A 20,373-nucleotide genomic window follows, 5' to 3' on the forward strand; every position below is an offset into this window, starting at 1 on the left:
TCTTAAGTATACTCCTACTTTCTTTATACTCTTCTAAGGATTCACTCGATCTATCCTGACATATGCTTCCTTCTTTTTCTTAACCAAACCCTCAATTTCTTTAGTCATCCAGCATTCCCTATACCTACCAACCTTCCCTTTCACCCTGACAGGAATATACTTTCTCTGGATTCTTGTTATCTCATTTCTGAAGGCTTCCCATTTTCCAACCGTCCCTTTACCTGCGAACATCTGCCTCCAATCAGCTTTCGAAAGTTCTTGCCTAATACCGTCAAAATTGGCCTTTCTCCAATTTAGAAGTTCAACTTTTAGATCTGGTCTATCCTTTTCCATCACTATTTTAAAACGAATAGATCCTTTAGATTCCTTCATCCCAAAATATTGCAAGTCTGCAGCTTGCCGTCTTATCGGAAATACCTTCCTTGTTCATTGTTACATTTGGCATTGACTGTCTGTATGAAGACACTATTCCTGCAGTTAACTCCTCAACCCTTTTTGCAGGGCAGTCAGTTGTCCTTGTGGCATAAAGCAGCCATTTATTAAGCAGTTGTTAAAAACAGTTTTGTTCATGTTGCTTCGACTCCTTCTCCCAGACATGGCTAATTGCTTTCAATTCCAATATAGGTTTGTCCTTGTCCCTTAACAGTTTATTCCAGATAAGAGTTACTGCTGCTTTTTTCAACGTATGAACAGTTAGCAAAGTTTTGAAGTTTTCATTATCACAAATAGAATATAGTTCTGTTGCTGCTGGTCAAAAATGTCTCATTTATACATAGAACAGATTTAACAGTTCAAAATTAGCCCCATTACTACAATGAAAGCACCACACAATGATAGCACCAGATAACAAAAGAGGATCTCGTTTGTGAAATCGGGCAACAGGTGTATTTACAAAAGCGAGGTTCATTTGTTTTGCCCTCGTCTCTCACCACATGCTTCAGGTCCACTCTGGCAGATATAATGTTCATTGACATGGCTAAGTAGATCACTAGTGGTGCTACTGAGCCACATTTGGCAATGAACATTGAAGTTTTACACCCAGAATATATTCTGTACCCTTACAATTTGAAGTGCTTCTATTAAGTAGTGTTTAACAAGATCATAAGACCATAAGATACAGGAGTGGAAGTAAGGCCATTCTGACCATCGAGTCCACTCCACCATTCAATCATGGCTGATGGGCATTTCAACGCCATTTACCCGCACTCTCCATGTAGCCCTTAATTCCTTGTGAGATCATGAATTTATCAATCTCTGCCTTGAAGACATTTAACGTCCCAGCGACCATTGCGCTCCATGGCCATGAATTCCAAACTCTCTGGCTGAAGAAATGTCTCATTTCTGTTCTAACTTGACCCTCCTCTAATTCTAAGGCTGTGCCCACGGGTTCCAGTATCCCTGCCTAATGGAAAGAAATTCCCAGCGTCCACCCTTTCTAAGCCATGCATTATCTTCTCAGTTTCTATTACATCTCCCCATAACCTTCTAAACTCTAATGAATACAATGCCAGGATCCTCGGCCATTCATAGCATGTTAGGCCTACAATTCCAGGCATCATCTGGGTGAATCTCCGCTGGACATGCTCCAGTGTCAGTATGTCCTTCCTGAGGTGTGGGGCCAAGAATTGGACACAGAATTCTAAATGGGGCCTAACTCGAGCTTTATAAAGTCTCAGTAGCACATCACTGCTTTTACATTCCTACTCTCTTGAGATAAATGACGACATTACATTTGCTTTCTTAACCACGGACTCAACCTGCAAGTCAATCTTTAGAGAATCCTGCACTAGCATTCCCAGATCCCTTTGTACTTTGGCTTTATGAATTTTCTCACCATTTAGAAAATAGTCCATGCCTGTATTCTTTTTTCCCCAAAGTGCACAATCAGGTACTGTGTTTACTTTCCCATGTTTGACTGATGCCTTGAGAAGTTGAAAACTTTATAGTTATGTCAAGGACTCTTAGACAAGGTTCTTCTTGCCATCTCTGACGATTTGGGTGTCTGGGCATTGGCCATTAGTTGCGAATCTACAGTATGACCAGACCAGGCTGTTGTTCAATATGTCTGTGGACACCACTCCTAATTATGAAAAGTCACCAGAAGTTAGCGAAGAAGATTTTGCAGGGTCAAGTGGACTGCATGATATTTGCAGTATCTATTGCCTGAGATGATGCTTGGCGTTAGGCTACATTGCAAAAGTATGATACAATTGAATGGTTCACCAGGCAATTCCAGAAGTTGTGGAACCACGTGGAGGACAGATTGAGCAGGTAAGCAGATTTTCTTTCCTTATGCGTTTTTAGTACATTCAATATTTTCACAGTCACCATCACGGACTTAGTTAATTAACTGAACTTCAATTCTCATCTAGCATGGCAAGATTTGAATTTGTGTTGGGATATTACTATAAGCTTCAGGATTACTAACACAATCACTATGCTAGGATGCCTACTAACATATTCAAGAATCAAGCAATATATTTTTGGGCTCATGTTAGGCACACTTTTAGAATACACAAGTATGGCTTTGGGCATATTTTTGTTCTGTCCAGAAACAGAAGCTTGGTTGACCTCTGTGTTGTCGTTTGGAACCTTTAAAGTTACATTAAATGGAGGGAGTGGATCTTCCAAGCATTAAAAGCTACTACCCAAGCTCTTTTATCCTATGTGAACCATGTGACCCTCGTTCAATATGGTTAGATATCAAAGCCTCCCAGGCAAGGTGTTCCCTTACTAGCTTGCTGTTTCTGGACAAAATGAGGGCAGTTAGGGAATATCGCCATAACCCAATAATTAAAGCATGGAGGGCAATTCAGTAGAGAGAAGGCAATATTGGCAAAACATCTTTTACGCCTGTAGTGGGTATGCCGGGTTTTCAACCGGGATTGATAGATTCAGGATTCAAACATTGGGCAGCGAGGGGTGTGTCTTGAGTGGGTGATTGTTTTTAGGGAAACACAATGAGATCCTTCGATCAGTTAGCACGGAAATATGAGCTATCTAACAGGGACCTCTTTCGTTTATTTCAAGTTAGGTATTTTATTCAAAACAAGACTGCACTTTTGAATGATCCCTACAAATCTGACAGAGAGGAAGGTGCTCAATGCCAAGAGTACACTTTGTGTTAGCGCTTTATATCAACAATTGGGAGGGGCCCCTCAGATGGGTTCGATCGACTCTGCAGGGTGTGTGTGAGTGAGAGAGTGGGGGAGAGAGAGAGACAGACAGAGAGAGAGAGACAGACAGAGAGAGAGAGAAGACACACACAGAGAGAGAGAGAGAGAGAGAGAGAGAGAGAGAGAGAGAGAGAGAGACACAGAGAGAGAGAGGGAGAGAAAGATATCAATTTGCAATAGGCCCCATTGTTTACAGCTGAAGATTCTCCATAGGGTCCACTTGGCTCCAAACCGTTTGTCAAAATTTAAACCAGGCCTATCTTCAACATGTCCCAAGTGCAAGATCTGACTGGCACTCTCACCTTCAGTATTATGGTAGGCTCCAAACATACTGGAATGCTGTGGCAGGTGCAAATGGAGGGGATTTTGGGTGTAAAGGTGGAGAAGGGCCCGATCTCTCTTTTTCTGGGCCTGCCCAGTGTGTTCTTCACAGATATGCTTAAGAAAAAAACTTTTCAATATCCTCACCTTTTGCTCAAGAAATAAGGTCTTGCGAGGTTGGGTATCTGAAACCTCTCCCCCCCCCCCCCCCCCCGAGTTGAGTTAGTACCATTTATTAGTTTGTTCTTGGTTATTATTTATTTAGTTAAATAGTTAGTTGGGTTATTTTATTATACATTTTCTATATATATTTATACATTTGTACAAGAAGCCAGGTTGGGTTTCTTTTTAACTCTTTTTCTTGTTTTTTGTACTGTTTTGAATTGGATCGTTTTGTATTTGTTGTAATATTTAAAAATCTACTTTATCAATAAAAATATTTTTAAAATATATTAAATACTCTTTGTCTACATGCATAATTGTTAAAACTATAGGTTGTTCTGCTATAATGCATATTTCATTAATGCGAATTCGCTATAACATGATTGACGAATTGGGGACACTGTTTCTATGGCATGAACTTTTAAAGCATGTATTGATTATAACACATTTCCGGCCCCATTAGTTTATATGGGGCTGCTGCTATTACACGATTTTCTCATAATATGGGGTTGCACAAGAATGGAACTACCATTTTAGAGCAGAACCAACTGTGTTATAACATTGAAGCTGCGAAATTCAACAGCCTTCCTTTAGCTTACAATCTTACACTTATGTACACAAGCTAAAAATATAATGACATTGCATGCTGGCAAAGATTTGTGCTTTTTTTTCTTTGGGTATGGTCTATCTTAACAAGAAATCCAGAACATGAAAGCAAGATCACCTGACTCAAAAAGAAAACTGTAATGCTTGAATGATTACCAATGTTTAGCTACAAAAGACAGACATGTTATTGTGAAGCAATAACAGAGTACTGCAACTTTAAAATATTGAGAGTAATAAATGCATGGATGTCATACCTGTTCAGATCCTGGCATGTTTCGGTAAATGATGCTTTCACGGCAGTCTTCATCTGCACATACCGGCAATAAATGTTCTTGCTGCCCATCCCCATCTGACAAGGGAAATAAACCAACTTATTCAAGTGCGTGCGAAGAGAGTTTGAGTTAATGTTTCTACAAATATAGTGATCTCATGGAAAAGAAATGTCCTTTTTATGATTTCTCATAACAAAATCTTGATGTCAATCTTAAGTTATGCAACACTAGAGCTAGGTTAAATAGAATTAGATAACAGTTACAGCTTACAAGGAATTTGTTCAGTCAGTTGTGACTGTCAGAAAGCAACTCAGCTAGGTTCCAATCCTCCATGTTTTTCCCTTAGTTGTGAAAACTCTCTTCAGAAAACTGTCAAATTCCCTTTTGAAAATCACATCGAACCTGCCTTCAGCACATTCCCTAGCAGTGCATTTCAGATTTTGAGAAGATTTGTAGCTCAGGTTGAAGTTCTGGATATAAGTTTGCTTGCTCAGCTGGAAAGTTCATTTCCAGACGTTTTGTCACCCTACTAGGTAACGTCTTCAGTGGGCCTCCAGGCAAAGCACGGCTGCTTATTCCTGCTTTCTATTTAAATATTTCGGTTTCTTTGGGTTGGTGATGTCATTTCCTATGATGTCATTTCCTGTTATTTTTCTCAGGGGGTGGTTGATGGGGTCTAACTCGATATGTTTGTTGATAGAGTTCCAGTTGGAATGCCATGCTTCCCGGGATTCTCGTGCGTGTCTCTGTTTGGCTTGTCCTAGGATGGATGTGTTGACCCAGTCGAAGTGGTGCCCTTCCTTATCTGTATGTGAGGATACTAGTGAGAGAGAGGGTCATGTCATTTTGTGGCGAGTTGATGTTCATGTATCCTGGCAGCTAGTTTTTTTGCCCAATGGGTGAATGTGCAGGAAAATCTCTTCCAGTTGTGTTTGTCCAATGTAGTGTTTGTTACAGTCCTTGCACGCTATTTTGTAAATGATATTAGTTTTGTTTGTTGACTGTATAGGGTCTTTCAAGTTCATTAGCTGATGTTTTAGTGTGTTGGTGGGTTTGTGGGTCACCATGATGCCAAGGGGTCTGAGTAGTCTGGCAGTCATTTCCAAAAGTCTTTGATGTAGGGGAGAGTGGCTAGGGTTTCTGGACGTGTTTTGTCTGCTTGTTTGGGTTTGTTGTTGAGAAAAATCGGCGGACTGCGTTCATTGGATACCCATTCTTTTTGAATATACTGTATAGGTGATTTTCCTTTGCTCTGCATCGTTCCTCTGTGCTGCAGTGTGTTGGTTCGTTGAAATAATGTTCTGATGCAGCTTCTTTTGTGGATGTTTGGGATGATTGCTTCTGTAGTTGAATATTTGGTCCGTATGTGTTGCTTTCCTGTAAATGCTGGTTTGAAGTTCTCCATTGGCTGTTCGCTCTACTGTGACACCTAGGAATGGCAGTTTATTGTTGTTTTCCTCCTCTTTAGTGAATTTTATGCTAGTAAGGGTATTAGTGATGGTCTTGAAGGTTTTCTCTCATTTGTTTCATTTAGTGATGATAAAGGTGTCATCCACATAGTGGACCCAACGTTTGGGTTGGATGGTTGGCAGAGCTGTTTGTTCAAGTCTCTGAATTACTGCCTCTGCTAAGAACCCAGATATCGGAGATCCCATGGGTGTTCCATTGGTTTTTCTGTAGGTTTTTTTGTTGTTGAAGGTGAAGTGGATGATAAGGCATTGGTCCACTCGCTCGACGATACTGTCCTTGCTGATGAAGTTGGTGGTGTTTGGTGTATGTGTCTTTGGGTCTTGTAATAGTATAGTCAGTGTTTTCTTGGCCAGGTTAATGTTGATGAATATAAACAGGGCTGTTACATCAAAGGAGACCATTATTTTATCCTCTTCTATCTTAGTGTTTTGATGGTCTTCAAAAACTCTTGTGTGGAGTGGATGGAGTGGCGTGAGTCTCCTACTGAGTGTTTTGGTCTGTGGTATAGCTCCTTGGCCAATCTGTAAATTGGTGTTCCAGGCAGCAAGATTATGGTTCTGAGGGGGGGCTCCTGGTTTGTGAATTTTGGGTAATCCATAGAAGCATGGTGTGTTGGATCCAACTGGTTTCATTTTTTGGAAGTCAGTGTTGTTTATTTCTCCAGATTTCTGACGTTTCTTTGAATAGGGCTGTGATTCAGTTTTCTAGTTCTGGGGTCGGGTCTATCACCACTTGTTGGTAAGTGCTGGTATCTGCAAGTAGTGCGTTCACTTTTTTTTGAGCCAGACTACTCAGGCCCCTTGGCATCATGGTGGCTCACAAACCCACCAACACGCTAAAACAGCAGCTAATGAACTTGAAAGACCCTATACAGGCAACAGCAAAACTAATATCATTTACAAAATACCGTGCAAGGACTATAACAAACACTACATTGGACAAACAGGCAGAAAACTAGCCACCAGGATATATTAACTAGTCACAAAACGACATGACCCTCTCTCACTAGTATCTTTACATACAGATAAAGACAGGGACAACTTCAACTGGGACAACACTTCAATCCTAGGACAAGCCAAGCAGTGACACGCACGAGAATTCCTAGAAGCAGGCATTCCAACTGGAACTCTATCAACAAACACATCGAGTTAGACCCCATGTACCATCCCCTGAGAAAAAGAACAAGAAATGACATTACAGGAAATGACATCACCAACCGAAAGAAACCCAAACACATAAATAGAAAGCAGGAATCTGTGGCAGTGCTTTGGTCCACTGAAGATGTTACCTAGCAGGGTGACGAAACATCTGGAAATGAACCTTCCAGCTCAGTGAGCAAACCTACATCCAGTGCATTTCAGATCTTAACCACATGATATTTGAGCAGAGAATCTCTAGTTACTTAAAAACATTGTAAAGTTCAGCTTTCATGATGGTACTCCAGCTGAATTGAATTCAATGAAAATAAAAATTCATCAAAATAAGCTTGTGTGAATTGAATTTAGAAATCTTCATTGAAGACAAATGCAGAATATCTCTATCATCATGACAATATGTTCAGACTGGAACAGTGATGAATGTGATGCATCCTTTTCAGAAGATCTTCATTACTCTGGATAATCGGTTTTTCAAGACTAATGGTTTTCCTGCATCAGAAGGAACTTTTTTGAAATAATCCCTGTTGACATTTCAAACAGGCTTGTGTACTTGTACATTCAGATCATGAGAGTTGACAACCTATTTTCTGTCTAAGAATCATGGACTAACAACTGGGTACACAGTTCTCATGTCAAGTATGCTCCCAGGAAATTATTTTTGCTAATTAAATGAAAATAATGCCTTTGGGACAAGCATACAGCTGAACAGAAACTGATTCAGTGAGGCCAATAATTAGCATGAAGGAGATGTCATGCTTAAATGGCCTAAATAAGCAAGCACAGTAGCAAAAATCTCTCATGGCAGCAACAAAACAACCATACATCCACTTAATGTTAAATCTGTGCTCTTTATCTTTGCCTCTAAGAGCACATGACAGTTCTTGGGGAATCTTTAGCTCTGTGAAGACTGGGTAAATATCTAAACGCATCGCTTCACTGCATCACTGCATCTTGATACTCAGCAACAGAGGGTGGAAGATGTTCACTTGTTAAGTATATTAAATCAGAGATCAAGAGATATTTTGCTACTGTGGGAATTGTGGGATAGGGGGATAGTGCTTGAAGGTGTTTTGATACCAAAAATCAATGATCTTACTGAATGGCAGGTCAGTACTGACTGCAAGTTTAGTTTGGCCTATTGATATATGCACTGTGCCATTTGCCACGTACTTCCAGTCTAGATAATTCTAGCAATCAAATGAGCTATCACAACTGGGGGAACAGAAAATATTGTGGACCAAAATTAGTTGGCTACTATGATATGATTTCCAAGACAGTGACATGTGAGCACTCAAAGATTCTTCCAAATAAATGGCAAGAACAAAATAAATACTTTGTGGTGTGAGGTAGAGAATTACTATAATTCTATTATTAAGGTGCTTATAGTAGAGCTCTTAGAAAGTCCGCAGGCAATCAGGTGATGGTTTTGTGAAAGGGAAATCCTGTTTAACCAACGTATTTTGACTTTTTTGAGAAATTTACAAGTAACAAAGTGAAGGAGATTTCTGTGATGTGATGTACTTGGAAATCCAAAAGGCATTTTTGAGAAGATGCCAAATCAAATATTTACTACCAAAGAAAGAGCTCAAGGTATAGAAAGGTATATATTATAGACAGATGACAGCTAACTGGAAGCTGAAGATAGAGATGCATGGATCACTTTTGAGTTGGCAATCTGCATCTAGTAGAGCACCATAGCAATCAGTGCAGAGGCTTCAACTACTTACAATGTATATCAATAACTTGGATGAAGGGACTGAAAGTATAGGTGGACACAAAGATAGGTCCTAAGATAAATTGAGATGAGTCTACAAAGCGACTTAAGAGTCATACAATATTGAACCGAACGAGGGGGTAAAACATACTTGACCTAATCCTTACCAACCTTCGGGTGGAGATGCATCTGCCCATGACAGATTCGGTAAAAGTCACCACTGCACAACCATGGAGGAGATTAGATTACTTACAGTGTGGAAACAGGCCCTTAGGCCCAACAAGTCCACACCAACCGCCGAAGCGCAACCCACCCATTCCCCTACATTTACCCCTTTTTACCTAACACTACGGGCAATTCACCCGACCTGCACATCTTTGGACTGTGGGAGGAAACCGGAGCACCCGGAGGAAACCCACGCAAACACGGGGAGAATGTGCAAACTCCACACAGTCAGGCGACTGAGTCGGGAATTGAACCCAGGTCTCTGGCGCTGTGAGGTAGCAGTGCTAACCACTGTGCCACCATGGCGCCCTTCACAGTTAAAGCAGTGGGGATGAAGTCCTGCCTTCACATTGAGAATATCCTCCATTGTGTTGTTTCGCACGATCACTGTGCTAAATGGGACAGACTATGAACTGAACTAGCAACTCAAGACTGATCATCCATAAAGCACTGTGAACCATCAATACCAGAATTGTACACCAACATAATCTGCAACCTCATGGCCTGGCATATCCCTCACTCAATAATTACCATCAAGCCAGGGGATCAACCCTGGTCCAATAGAGAGTGCAGGAGGGCATGCCAAGAGTAGCAACAGGCACACCTTAATAAAAATGTCAAACTGGTGAAGCTACCAAACATGATCAACAATGCCCTCCGGCGCCTCGACTCCACTTCCCGCACCTCCGCCCTTGAACCCCACTGCTTTAACTGTAACAAAGATAGAACCCTCATGGTCCTTACCTTACACTCCACTAATATCCAGATATAGCACATTATCTTCCGCCATCTACAATCAGACCCCACCACTAGAGACAGATATCCCTCTTCACCCCTATCTGCATTCTGCAGAGACCATTCCCTCCATGACTCCCTTGTTAGGTCCACGCCTCGCACCCCCCCCAACACAATTCATCCTCCACACTTCCCTTGCTGACACAAGAGGTATAAAACCTGCACCCGCAACTTCCCCCTCACCTCCGTCTAAGGCCCCAAAGGATCTTTTCACAACTGGCAGAGATTTTCCTGCACATTGTCTACTTTTACTGATCTTTTTAAATTTTTCAAGTTCTAATCCCCTTGGTTCCCCATTTCCTCTGGAATGTTTTTGTGTCTTCTACAGTAAAGTAAAATATAAAAAATCTTTAATGTCACTGCTATTTCCAAATTTCTCATTGTTATTCTATTTCTCTCTGTCTCTGAAGGTATCATTCTTTCTTTCACTAATCTCTGTCTATACACAAACTTGCAAAAGTGTTTACAATTTGTTTTTATGTCTCTTGCTGGCCTACTCTCAAATTATCTTACCATTTTAATTTCTTGATACTTCAGTTTTGAATAGAAGAAACCAACATTACGTGTCTCATTCCTTGATCTAAATACTATCTGAAACTCTTCTCATCACCTATTGATTACCTTCCCTATGAAATTTTTATGCATTAAAAGGAATGCATAAGTCACAACTTCCATATTTATATAAGTAATTGCTTATCTCTTGTCAAAGAAATTATGGACAGCTTGTTAATTAAACAACTATCTGACAATGATTTCCAAGACACTGATTATTGAACCAATGGTACTATAATGGTTGTGATCTAGAACTGCATGGTTGCTTTATGGCTACATGTGGATTTCTGTCAGGTTATCAGGAGCTACACATTTCCTTTTCTCGCCAAGCAGCTAGCCTGTTACTTTATGACCTGCATGGAAGATAGGTAGAATTAGTGATTGGTGAAGGGTGAATGCAATAGTTCATAATCCACTGCCCTGCTGCACAGATCTGTACAAACCCCTATGTTTTCCACAGGTTTAAGGTACAAAAGCAGTTTGAAATCTGAGAAATGCTGAGAACCTTTCCTTCACTTTGTTTTGCTCCACTGGAGAACGAAACAGAAAAATACAAACATGGAAGACAGGAACAAAAATAAGCCATTTGACACCTCAAGCCTGTTCTGTCATTCATTATGATCATGGCCAAAGCTTAATATTGAGCTTAATACCCTAATCTCACCCTCCCTCTTATCCCTTGATTTCTTTAGCCAGAGGAACTATACCTACCTCCTTGAAACACAATGTTTCTGTCTCAACTACTTTGTGGTAGCGAATTCCGTGAAGACAGGGGCAGGACTTACACGGTTAATGGTAGGGTCCCGAGAGTGTTGTTGAACAAAGGGACCTACAGGTGCAAGTTCATAGTTCCTTGAAAGTGGCATTGCAGGTTGACAAGGTGGTGAAGGTGACGTTTGGCACACTTGCTTTCGTTGGTCAGAATATTGAGTATAGGAGTTGGGATGTCTTGTTGTGGCTGTAAGAGACATTGGTGAGGCCACTTGGAGAATACTGTACACAATTCTGGCCACTCTGCTTTCGGAAGAATGTTGTTAAACTAGAAAAGGTACAGAAAAGATTTACAAGGATGTTGTCAAAGGGCTTGAGTTACACGGAGAGGCTAAATAGGCTGGTATATTTCTTCCCCCGCATAGCATTAGAAGCTGAGACGTGACCTTATAGAGTTTATAAATCATAAGGCGCACAGGTAGGGTAAGTAGCCAAGGAATTCTTCCCAGGGTAGGGAGTCCAAAACTAGGGGGCACTTATTTTTTCCCCAAATGAGAAGAGAAAGATTTAAAAGGGGCCCGAGAGGCAATTATTTCCACAGAGTGTGGTGCCTGGAATAGAATGAGCTGCCAGAGAAAGTGGTAGAGGGAGCTACAATTACAAATATAAAAGACATTTGGACAGGTACATGAATAGGAAAGGTTTAGAGAGATATGGGCCAAATGCGGGTAACGGGACTAGTTGAGTTTAGGCATGGACAAGTGAGACTGAAGGGCCTGCTTCCATGCTGCATGGTTCCATGACTCTAATAAATTTCTCCTCATCTCAGCCCTCAAAGGTTTTCTCCTTACCCTTAAACTGTGACACCTGGTCTGGACTCCCCACCATTGGGAACATCCTTCCTGCATGTAACCTGTCTAGTCCTGCTGAATTTTATAGCTTTCTAAGAGATTCCCCTAATTCTTTTAAACTCAGTAAATACAATCCTCACCAAATCAATCTGTCCTCATATGTCAACTGGCCACGATTTCAGACTCACAGCAATTTTCAACAGTTCTCTGAAATGGCCTAGCAAGCCACTCAGTTTAATAATTTGCTATAACATCTCACATAGACTGCTGCGGTTCAAGAAGCCCGCTCAACACCTTCTGAAGGGTAACTAGGAACAGGTAATAAATGCTGAAATAAAAATATCCATTTTATCCTTCAGCTTTTCTTGTTCTTTCTCAATCATTACAACAAACAGTCTCTGATAATTGAACTTCAACTTTCTTATTTTTATTGATTCCTCTTCTTGCTTTCACCTGTGACTTTGTGACCTTGTTACCACAGTCAGGAAAAATCCCAAGATATACTTCCTGTAACATTTCTGTTGCCTGATTTTCCACTGGCTTTTCAATCATGGTAAGTATCACTCCCATCACTTCACCAATTTTGACCGGACTCTCCAACCTCACTTTATATAACAGAACACTGTTCTACTCACCATGAATTCCATATATTACCATCATTTCTGGCAATACTCTTTCTGAACTACATATCCCCTCATCTCGCAAAGATTCACTTGGTCCTGTATCTCAAAATCTTAAATTCTTTATTTGCTCCTCCTGGCATACATGAGTAAACCTTCCCATTGCAAATAAATTCTTTAATGAGATCTGGTACTCAACCAAGCCCTGATCAGGGTGTACAGTCTGTTGCAACATTTTAGTTTTCACTGTGCGTTCCTTTACCAATTCAACAAAACTTGCTGGTTTATGCTGTTTTCCCATGTTTGTCTTCCCAATGCTTTTTTTAAACCACCAACACTGCAACTTCACGTGACCCACTTTATTGCAGTGAAAAACACTTTGACTTTTTCACATCTCTTTCCCCTCATGCGTTTCCCTTTTATCTTGTGGTAAGCTATTTTTACTAGCTTCAATGAGATCACCTTTTCCCTTATCACCTAAGGATTTCTCCTTTTCCCCAATTTCTATTCCTCGCAGATTGAAATTAATGTCAGAAGCCAAACATTGATTTATGAACCAACTCAGTTATCTGTGATTTGCACTGCTAATCTTGCAGTCTTAACTCTCTGCTGTTCCACACGAGTTCTCACTATCAGTTTTCACCTCATTATACTGTCCGGATACCTCCTCTAATAGTGATGCACATACCTCACTAGTTCTACTTACCAACTTTGTTTGAATCATCAATATACATATGGTCAGAGCATTTCATTTGTTTTGCCACTTTCTTAAATGAAATGAAAAGGCTTCTATATCCTTTTTGAACTTGGGCAACACTTGGACATATTTAAACAGATCTCCACCAGGCCTTTAGCTACAATGGGATTACTCTTCATCAATACCCCTCAACACTATTCTGATGTTTCGCCTCTACCTCCACCATTTTAAGTCAACTTTGAGTTTTCAGTTCCAACCTCAAGTTCAAAACCTCTTGTTCTCCCTTTCATTGCTTTTTCTCCATTTGTTCCGCTAGGGCCTTTCTCTATTATTTTCCTCTGCTTGTAATTGCGATTCAAATTGTTTCATTTTCTCTTCTCTTTTTCTGCCAGGGCTATTTTCACCTTTTCTTTTCCCCTTGTACTGCCTTTAATTTAAGCTGCTTCATTTGCAATTGAACTTTAGCCATCTCCAAAGACTCCAATTGCACTCTAATTGTAAAGCTGTGCAAGTGCCACAATGAACTTTCCTTTCCTCACAGACACAGGCAGCCCCAACTTTAGCTTGTTCGCCAATTTTAAATTGCCTTCTTCACTTTCTGTAAAACTCCCATTGTGTCTTCCACGCCGAAGAAACTCTTAGTGACTGAAAGAGCCAATACACAAGGCACACCCTATTTAAACCATGCAACTTCAACACCAGAAATAAAAAAAACACCAACACTCACCGCCGTTGAGTCCAACAATCCTAAACCCCAATCTCCAATTACAGATTTTAATCCCAGCAAAAACCCCCAAATTGTTATGCACCAGACCAAACCCCCTCAAAATATATTAAGTAGAAAGCCTGGACCCTAACTTTTCTTTCCCCCTTTAAAGGCAAGTACCAGGCATTGCATTCCAGATGCAATTTGATTGGTCAAACTACCTGATTTGAAGCAAAACACACTTTATTCATACACTAAGTTAAAATTCAACAAAAAGGAAGGAAGAAATAAATTGGAATAATTTAGTTCTATTGGAAAATTTAACAGAATAATAGATCATTTATCTGCCAAACAATAACTATGCCATTTCCAGACATTTTGTTATCCTACTAGGTAACATCTTCAGTGGGCCTCAGGTGAAGCAATGCTGAAAATTCCTGCTTTCTATTTATATGTTTGGGTTTCTTTGGGTTGGTGACATCACACCATTAACACACCCGTGGAAAAGGCAAGTTCAGAAGTATAGATTGTCTCATAGGCAATTCTCCAGTCCAAAAGGAAAAACATCAAGAGAAACCTCTGAGACATCGAGGGAAAGAGCGAGAGTGAGCCCGAGAACAACAAATGTAGGCAGTGATGTACTGCAGCTTCCAAACATGGCTTCAAGACCCCAGCAATAACTGCTACGGAAAAACTAAAACTAAACATCCTGGCTCTGGAGGTGCTTGACCCCATCCATTCAGACTGCTTCTATTGTTCCAACTTTAAAAAAAAACAAGGCCTCACAAGCTGTGTGTTAGATTGAAACAGACAGCTCTGCATGTCTGTCTTAAAACCTTTTTAAAAAATAACCCAGGACAAATATATTTCTTAAAGCCACAGTATCGTCACACTCATTCAACATTCCTTTCAACCAATTTACAGTCACTCAAATAATAATCTGCCTTTCTATTTTTTCAACCAAAGTGGATAACCTCACATTAATTCATTTTATATAAAATCATGCATTTTCCCAATCACTCAGCCTTTCCAAATCATGGTGCAACATTTCTGCATTCTCTTCACATTGAAGCTCACCCTTCCATTGAACTTTCTGTCATCACCAAATTTTGAGATAATACATCTAGCACCCTCATGTAAATCACTAATGTACTTTGTGAAAAGCTGGGATCCCAGTACAAATCCTTGCGGTACCCACTAGTCACTACCTATAATTCAGAAAAAGTCCCATTTAATCTTACGCTTTGTTTTCTGTCTAATTAATTTTCTATTCATCTTAATACACCACCCCAAATCTCTTGTGCTTTAACGTACAAGTATCTAATCTAATATTTTAGTTCAAAATGGGCAATTGTATGATTTAAATTGCCCCAATGGGAGCTAATATTCAAATAGTTATCTCATCTGGATATTATTTTTCTAGTTGCTTTGAAAATATAATTTCCTTGTACTAATTATTTCTGAATAGACTATATTCAAATAAATTACTTTGCTGGCAAACTATCCTTTCCATTGAATGCAATATGAACATCAAATCACTGTGTACTATCTACAAGTTATACCTCCAATATCAATTTCACGGGTGACCAAAAATTATACTTTTAATTCATTACAGTTCATCTTATTTGGGGTCAAAAATAGCATCCACAGTGAAGAGTATGGTTTAGGTTCAGACTGTCGCCTCCTTCATCAACTGTTTCAATAACCTGAAATTGTGTTTAATTTTCCAGATGATGCCTTTTGAATTCTAAGTTGGTTGATGGATAATTCAATTATATCACTCAAGGTTTATAATGGAGATGACAAAGGAATTATCATAAAAGATTGAGAGTACACTTGCATGTGATCCAGCATAATAATTAGCATAAGTCTTGCTCTGGGCTACTAGCTAAGGAAAATATGAAGGAGCTGATCATGCACAAGAGACACTCCATCAGAACAGAAAATCACATTAAAACATCATTATTAGAGCTTGGAAATACTGGATAGACAATGAGCAGACTCAAGGGCATTAGGAATAATATGAAGTGACAAAAAGCTGCTTTATATAGAAGTCTAAGATCCCAAAATTGTTGGATAAATCAATGTACACAGTATAATTTATTAAAATGAAGATTAATTTTACTGATTGTAAAACCAAAAAGCAGGCAAGTGTCTTGTGTAATCTAACAAAGCATTTTAGATCCAATTATAGTTTGAAAAAGCTCCGTTTAGTTTAATCATTCTCTGGGTTATGATCATGGACCAGACATCCAAAATTAGGTCATGGCCTTGCTAGGGACAGTGACATTTTTGAAAGTATATCAAGTTTAAGATCCAAGGTACTTTGTAAAAGCCACAAGATTTCATTGTTCTGAACAAAGGTAAACATAACTACACAGAACTAGAACAGCATCCATAGAATCCCTCCAGTGGAAACAGGCTATTCAGCGCAACAAGTCCACACCAACCCTCCGAAGAGCACCCCACCGAGATGCATCCCCCTACTCCTGTATTTCCATGGCTAATCCACCTAATCTACACACCCCTGAATTATGAGTAGTTGAGCATGGCCAATCCAACTAACTTGCACATCTTTGGACTACACAATCTACACATATCCTGTAGAAAATTGGGTGAGCAACCTGTGACAGGCAGTCAGCATCAGCGAGGAGTGGGTAAGGGATTAGGAACCTCTCAAAAAAAAAGTAGGCAGATTGTCGACTGAATGGGGTTGAAGGAGACGGACAGGAGGCTGGATGAACATAACAAGCCAGGCAGCATCAGGAGGTGGAGAAGTCAATGTTTTGGGTATACCCCTTCTTCAGGAATGGAGGTGAGCTGGGGGAGCTGCAGATAAAGAGCTGAAAATGTGTTGCTGGAACAGCGCAGCAGGTCAGGCAGCATCCAAGGAACAGGAGAATCGATGTTTCGGGCATAAGCCCTTCTTCAGGAGGCTTTTCCAGCAACACACTTTCAGCTCTGATCTCCAGCATCTGCAGTCCTCACTTTCTCCTCGAGCTGCAGATAAAGAGTGGTAGGGAAGGTTTTGGATTGGGAATGGGACAGAGTGGTGAAGTTTTGATAGGTGAATACAGGTGGTGGGTACCAGGTTGGTTGATGGGAAAAATGAATCTGGTAGGTAGTTGAAAGGAAGGGTTGGTCGGTGGAATGGAAGGGAGGAGGAAGGGCTGGAAGAGAGTCGGGAAATGGGAAAGGGGATTATTTGAAATTGGAGAACTCAAACGTTGAGTCCTCCAGGCTGTTGGCTGCCCAGGCAAAAGATACGGTGTTGCTCTTCCAACTTAACTTCCGATTCATGAGTTGGTCAATTCTGGGTTGGTTGATTCATTCCTCCCATCGACCAACCTGATCATACCCACTACCTGTGTTCACCTATCACTACCTCACCACTCCGTCCCTCTTCCCAAAAAAAACCCATCCCAATCCTCTTTATCTGCAGCTCCTCCTACCCCCATCTCCATTTCTGAAGAAGAGGTATACCCGAAATGTTGACCTCCATCTCCTGATGTGGCCTGGCTTGCTGTGTTCTTCCAGCCTCCTATGTCTCTACTTTGGATTCCAGCAACTGCAGTTGATTTGTCTCTCGTCCTCAATCAGCACTGCACTAATCTATTAAATGGCTCACAGGCTTCTCCTGAACCTGCACAACCTTCATGGCTTTTCCTAAGCCCTGTCATAAGCATGTTAATACGGAGGCCCAAGTGCTCTGAGGCTGCTACAGCAGCATCCTTTTCAAGACTGAGAATCCTTTTGCTGCTCTTCAGTACTGGAGTGACTAGCATCCTGAAAAACCAATGATCTGCTTTCACTGCCGCTAGCAAACTGGCCAAAACTGACAGTCTGACATTTGGAAAAACATAGTTTTATTAAAGATAGTCATCATGGCTTTGAGAGGGGCAGGTCATGCCTCACAAGCCTCACTGAGTTCTTTGAGGATGTGACGAGACACATTGATGAAGGTCAAGCAGTGGATGTGGTGTATATGGATTTCAGTTAGGCATTTGATAAGGTTCCCATGGTAGGTTCATTCAGCAAGTTAGGAGGTATGGGATACAGAGAAATTTGGCTGTCTGGTTACAGAATTGGCTGGCTGAAAGAAGACAGCGAGTGTTGGTGGATGGAAAGTATTCTGCCTGGAGGTTGGTGACCAGTGGTGTCCTGCAGGGATCTGTTCTTGGGCCTCTGCTCTTTCTAAGTTTTATGAATGACTCGGATGAACTGGAGAGTGAGTTAGTAAGTCTGTCGATGATACAAAAGTTAGTGGTGTTGTAGATAGCGTAGAGGGCTGTTGCAGGCTACAACAAGACATTGACAGGATGCAGGATTGGACTGAGAAGTCGCAGATGGATTTCAACCTCGTTAGATGCAAAGTGATTCATTTTGGAAGGTCGAATTTGAATGCTGAATACAGGGTTAAAGACAGGATTCTTGGCAGTGTGGAGGAACAATGGGATCTTGGGGTCCATGTACATAGATCCCTCAAACGTTGTCACCAAAGCTGATATAGAGTTGTTAAGAAGGTGTATGGTGTTTTGGTTTTCATTAACAGGGAGATTGAGTTTAAGAGCAATGAGGATTTGCTGCAGCTCTATAAAACCATGGTTAGAATATTGTGTCCAGTTCTGGTTGCCTTATTATAGGAAGGATGTAGATGCTTTAGAGAGGGTGCAGAGATTTACCAGGATGCTGCCTTATGAAGAGAGGTTGAGTGAGCTAGGACATTTCACACTAGAGAGAAGAAGAAAGAGAGGTGACTTGATAAAGGTGTACAAGATTATAAGAGGCATAGAGATAGAGCAAACATCCAGAGACTTTCCCAAGGCAGAAACGGCTGTCACAAGGGGTCATAATTTTAAAGTGACTGGAGGAAGGTGTAGGGGAGATGTCAGAGGTAGGTTCTTTATGCAGTGAGGGGTGGGTGCGTGGAATGCACTGCCAACAGTGTAGTAGAGTCAGATATATTAGGGACATTTAAGTGACTGCTGGACAAGCACATGGACGGCACTAAATTGAGGGGTGTGTAGGTTAGATTGATCTTAGATTAAGATAAATGCTTGGCACATTGTGCAGTACTGTTCAATGTTCTATGTCTCTGTTCACTTATGCTCGAACTGCTGTACTGCTAAAAATTTATTTTAAAAAGCTCCACCCTTGATCCTAAACAGGATTGTATGTAGCAATCATTATAATGCCATGTTCCCTGAATGTCATAATTGTCCAGCTTACTCTCCACTTCCACCAGCCCACAACATACACAACACAAATGCATACAAATAAAATGGATTTCATCATAGTAGTTCAAATAAAATCAGAAAACAATTTTGCTTCTCATTGGTGAAGTAAACTTGGTCCAATTATTTCTGCATTAGGCTTCAAAAATCTTGATCTAAATGACTACAGTTGTAAGCAAAGCACAGGAAAAGGATCAGGAAATCTTACCAAAATCAGCAAAAACCGATTGTCCAATTTTCTTGGCATCTGAAGGCTTTGACATGTCATATGAGGCAGGAGCTTTTGAGAAATTTCCATCCTGTTGGGAGTAGGTTTATGAAGAATTGATTATAAAGAAACATTCTCTATAGGACAGATTTGTACCCTTGTAGCAGTAGTCTTTGCACCGTCAAGTGTGTTGCTGCAATATTTGTTAAATATAAAAAAAATTCATTTATCAGCAAATGAGACTTCTCGATGCTTTTCACAATAGTCCAAAACACAAAACTTTAAAATATGCTGCAGTACTATTTAGTCTTTAGCCTGATCCACTTGGCTCCCTTAAAAGCAATTTCATGTATTGCACTGGATTGACCATTGAACAGTACTGAGAAAATTCAACTAAGGTTAAATCTTGTTATTTAAGTGGATGCAGAGGATCCCACAGAACTAATCAATCAAAGAAGAACAGGGAACTCCTGGAGTTTTGGACAGCATTCTTCCCTTGCATATGGCATCATATGATAAAGATTATCTGGTCACCATTATTTGCCGTTTTTTGGCTCTTTCATAGCAAAAATTGGCTGTCCTAATTTCCCTCATCACATTACATAGAACATAGAACAATACAGTACAGAATAGGCCCTTCGGCCCTTGATGTTGCGCCGGCCTGTGAACTATTCTCAGCTCGTCCCCCTACACTATCTCAAAATCATCCATGTGTTTATCTAAGGATTGTTTAAATCTCCCTAATGTGGCTGAGTTGACTACATTAGCAGATATGGCATTCCATGCCCTTACCATTCTCTGCTTAAAGAACCTGCCTCTGACATCTGTCTTAAATCTATCACCCCTCAATTTGTAGTTATGCCCGCTCGTACACGCTGATGTCATCATCCTAGGAA

General features: G+C 40.5%; 1 protein-coding gene across 1 annotated transcript in view; it reads right to left on the reverse strand.

Annotated features, from left to right (window-relative positions):
- The window catches only part of itfg1 (integrin alpha FG-GAP repeat containing 1), a 238,056-nt gene that overhangs the window by 133,984 nt on the left and 83,699 nt on the right, over nucleotides 1–20,373 (reverse strand). Inside the window, exons 8-9 of the mRNA XM_043706920.1 lie at nucleotides 19,478–19,568; nucleotides 4,520–4,614 (exon numbers count right to left, since the gene is read on the reverse strand). Coding sequence (XP_043562855.1) covers nucleotides 4,520–4,614; nucleotides 19,478–19,568 — 186 coding nt within the window. The remainder of the gene's footprint in view (nucleotides 1–4,519; nucleotides 4,615–19,477; nucleotides 19,569–20,373) is intronic.

Source organism: Chiloscyllium plagiosum, chromosome 17 (genome assembly GCF_004010195.1).
Source record: "Chiloscyllium plagiosum isolate BGI_BamShark_2017 chromosome 17, ASM401019v2, whole genome shotgun sequence".
Taxonomy (NCBI): Eukaryota; Metazoa; Chordata; class Chondrichthyes; order Orectolobiformes; family Hemiscylliidae; genus Chiloscyllium; species Chiloscyllium plagiosum.